Genomic DNA, 4353 nt, shown 5'->3' with positions numbered 1-4353 from the left:
TACCTATATCTGACATGTATAAAGAATAATCAAAATTCTTGCAACTCAATGAGATCAAACAATCCAAAAAAATGGGAAAAATCACACAAATTCACAAAAGACCATATACTGTATGATTCCATTTACGTGAAACATCCAGGCAAATCTATAGAGATAGAATGTAAATGTGTAGCTGTCAGGGGCTGGGGGGGGAGGGGAGAATGGAAGTGACTGCTAATGGGTACAGGGTTTCTTTGGGGATGAAGAAATGTTTTAATATTGATTGTGACGATGGTTGCACAATTCTCTGACTATATAAAAACTATTAAAGGAGTGAATTATATGGTATGTGAATTATACTCAATATCTCAATAAAGCCGCTATATTAAAAAGGCAAAGATTTAAATGGATTCTTTACAGAAGATATATCAATGGCCAATAAGCACATTAAAAATAAATGTTAAATATCATTAATCATCAATCATTAATGCAAATTAAAATTACAATGAGCTAGCACTACTCATTTATTAGAATAGCTAAAATTTAAAAGGCTGACAATACCAAGTGTAGACAAAGATGCAGAATAACTGGAACACTCATTCATACATTGCTGGTGAGAAGGTAATATAGTACATCCACTTTGAATGATAGTTTGGCAGTTTTTAATAAAGTTAAACACATATTTATCACATGATCCAGTAATTTCGGTAATTCAAGGTCTTTACCGAAGTGAAAACATATATCCACATGAAAACTTGTACATGGAGATTTATAGAAGCTTTATTTGTAAAAGCCAGAACTAGGAACAACCTAGTGTTCATCAATATCTGAATGGATAAACAAACTGTAGTCAATCATGCAACAGCAAACTACTCAGCAATAAAAAGGAACAAACTATGGATGTGCTAGCATGACTGAACCTCAAAAAACATGCTGGGTGAAAAAAGATAGTACAAGAAAACACATTCTGTATGATTTCATTTATATGAAATTCTAGAAAAAAGCAAATCTAATCTACAGCAACGAAAAACAGATCAAGGATTGCCTGGGGTCGGGGAATTGAGGGGTAAAAATTAACTATAAAGGGGCATAAGGGAAATTTTTGGAATGAGGGAACTGTCGCATATCCAGAGTACAGTGATAGCTACATGGGCACACATAGTTACCAAAACTCAGAGTGTACACTTAAAATAGATGGATTGTATTGTGTGTAAATCAGAACTCAATGTTGAATTTAAATACATACATATATATGTATATATAACACATATTCCTTGACCTACCTTGACCTACCATTCCATTTCCAGGAATCTATCTATAGAAATACACATGTGTACTCTGATGTTCAATGGAACATGACTCTAAATACTACACAATTGCTTTTTTAAAAACAAGGTAGACTTACATGTACTAATGTAGGAAAAAACCTCTAATATGTTAAGCAAAGGAAGCAGGTTAAATAATATGTCACATGTTCCCATCTGTTGAAAATATGTAAACCAAATATGACTACACAGCATGTGTTTACCGTTAGAGATGACTGAAGGAGGACTTCAGATTTTACTCTGTATTATTTGACTCTTTTATAAAGTGAAAGTGTTCATAAATAGTGTTCATAAATTGCTTGGGTAGTTTTTTTTAAATTTATTTAAATTAGTTTCAAGTACACAGTACATTGGTTAGACATCTATACAGTTCGTAAAACGATCCCCCCAATTATTCCCTCCCTCCCCTGGCCCTCCACCTAGCCATCATATTAATGCTGACTGCATTCCCTCTGCCATGCTTGGGTAGTTTTTAAAGACTGAAAATGAAACAAGAAGTTGTTACGGTTTTTTTTAAAAGGAGTCAGTGAATTCGAGAAGAAATCTTTCTTCAAAGCCCAGGACAGCAGTAAGAAGAAAACAAAGGTTTAGTGAAAATACAGACAAACACATGCACACAAGAATTGTTACTTCTGATAAAATAGGGACTGTGGAGAGAAGACCCCAACTTAATTACTCATCCCCCAAGAGCAAACATGAGTGTCTCCTCAGTACCTTCCGGTTTCTAACGCATCCTAAGTCTAAGATCACCTTTTATGAAGGACACTTACCTTTATTCCCACTACACTGGGTATCTGTGTCTCATGCATGTCTGTAACCTCTTGCTAAGTTGACCAAGGGTCAACACTTGATACTCACTTGCTGCATGACCCAAACAAACAGTTATGTTTCCCAAAACTCCTCTACAGTTTGATTTTTAGAAACTCAAATAATTTCTACCATCCTCAACTCTCCAACAAAATTGCTGCAGAACTGGTTTGGCCGAATGTCACACCAGCTCATGATTAAGGCCCGACTCTCTCTGGACAGGGAAGAGGACTTTGGAGGTGGCCTCAGAGCAGAGCTCCAGGAATGAGCAGCAGTTATCCCATCCACACGTGGATTAAGGGGTTTCCTCTGACTTACCTTGAAAGCTACAACTTTTCCGGATATGGTATAAGCAGATCTCATCATTCTCCTCTTGGTTAGTAGTGGTTGGGGACACAGAACCTGAACTATCTTTTCTTTCTACAAAGAAACACCGCAAAGACACATCAGCTTCTGTGGAAACTTCATTTACCAGGTTGGAGTAGTTCAAGGTACAAAGGACAGAAAAGAGGGTTTATTCATCTCCCTGCACAAGACGAACATGGGCAGACAAAATCGTATAATGCTTGAGATGAAAGCACCCTCAGACATACATATGGGCTCTCTGTTTTTTTTTTTTTTTTAGGAAGAAGCCAGGGAGCCCAAGGCCACACAGCTGCTTGTCAAGTCCAAGGCAACACGAGGCTCTTTTCTCAGCTCTGGCTGTGCACCCAATTCACTAGAAGACCCATTTAAAAATACAAGTGCCTGGCTCTGGCCCAGACTGACTCAATCAGAACCTCCAGGGGGTGGAAACAGGGGAGATTCACTATCCTACACATTGAGATAACTTAAGAGTCCTTTTGTATCTAAGGTGGTGATGACACCAAAGGTCAAGTGGAGGGTTGCATTTTATACACTGGATTTGATTCTAACAGCAAATACTTGTTAATGTAATATTAGAATTAGGTGCTAATACCAAGAAAAAAAGCAATATATATAAAGCTTCCTTCTCAAAATATCAGTTTTAGATTGTAAAAATTTCAATATAAAAAGGGCATGTAAGTGATTTCAAAGTTTACCTTTATTAGTAGTGCTCCAATGAACCTTACCTAATAATTACATCCCCCCACTTCCACCTATAAGTTTACAGGAAACTCTCCTCATTTTATAACCTGTCATTTTGTTATTCGTCTTACCTTTTCATTTTTTTAGAGGTTACTTTTTTTATTGTTGAGTTAAACTGTAAAGTCTACATCTACAGTTTAAGAAGAAATGCTTCACATTTACATCAAGGATACATTTATTCTAGTGGAATAAGAAACATGCAGACAAAAAAACCAAGTACGCATTAAAAAAAAAAAAAAAATGACTACGTGTTTCACCTGGTCCTTCTTTTGCTATTTTGGACCATACTTTTCCAGAAAATTGATCTTACATACATATTAAGTGTGATTTACCATCCCACTTTTTAAACATTAAATGTACCTTCTCACAATTTCTAAATGGGAAACAAAGTTTAAAAACAAAGAAAGTAAAAGTAATAGACTGCTATTATCTTCCAGTGGAAAAGTTGAGTAAACCGTGAGCCCTCTGTGGCTCATCTCAAAGACACTTTTATTCAGAGAGGCAAGCATTTCTGTTCTAGGAGCATGTTTCTCACTCCTGCTGCAGGACCAGGCTTTCCCTTCTTTTTATGGGCCTCTCAAATATCCCCAGGCCAGGCCTCAAAACCCACACCTGTGGAGCCCTGGAGGTCACCTCCATCTGTCCTCAAGTCCTCAAGGGCAGGTATCCTTCCCTCTCTTTCTAACAACATCATAATCCAAATAATTCATCTTCAAGATCTATTTAAAGCAAAACCTGTTTACTTCCAGGCAGGTTTGAAAGAAATTAGCCGAAATTAAAGAAAATATAAAGAAAAAACATATATGACAAGGACAATTTTTAAATATAAAAATCAGGTATGATTAGAGGGATAAGTTTGCTTGCTGGTGGTCCTGACGCTTACCTGGTATTTTAGGAAAGGGTCTGTTAAAAATCTTAACTATCACTACAGCTAACAAGTGGGTTTGATTGTGCTTTCATTTGGGAGTCATGTCTCATAGTCACCAAGGCATAACTGGGGCCCAGGACAGTGGCCAGCACATGGCAAGCACTTGAATTTGTTGAATGAAAGAATGGATAACCAGAATGGCCAGCCAACAGCTGATATTGTGAAATTCCAAGAATATCGATGTGTAATAACCTTCTCAAGGGACCA

General features: G+C 36.9%; 1 protein-coding gene across 2 annotated transcripts in view; it reads right to left on the bottom strand.

The window, feature by feature from the left end:
• PARP12 (poly(ADP-ribose) polymerase family member 12) overlaps positions 1–4353 on the bottom strand; it is a 38028-nt gene that overhangs the window by 25254 nt on the left and 8421 nt on the right. For both annotated transcript variants that reach the window (XM_023530282.1, XM_011359489.2), the window contains exon 4: positions 2430–2531. In XM_023530282.1, the coding sequence (XP_023386050.1) occupies positions 2430–2531 (102 nt within the window). The remainder of the gene's footprint in view (positions 1–2429; positions 2532–4353) is intronic.

Source organism: Pteropus vampyrus, unplaced genomic scaffold (genome assembly GCF_000151845.1).
Source record: "Pteropus vampyrus isolate Shadow unplaced genomic scaffold, Pvam_2.0 Scaffold48, whole genome shotgun sequence".
NCBI lineage: Eukaryota > Metazoa > Chordata > Mammalia > Chiroptera > Pteropodidae > Pteropus > Pteropus vampyrus.
The sequence above is the reverse complement of the archived record's forward strand: the minus strand, read 5'-3'. Positions and strand labels throughout refer to the sequence as shown.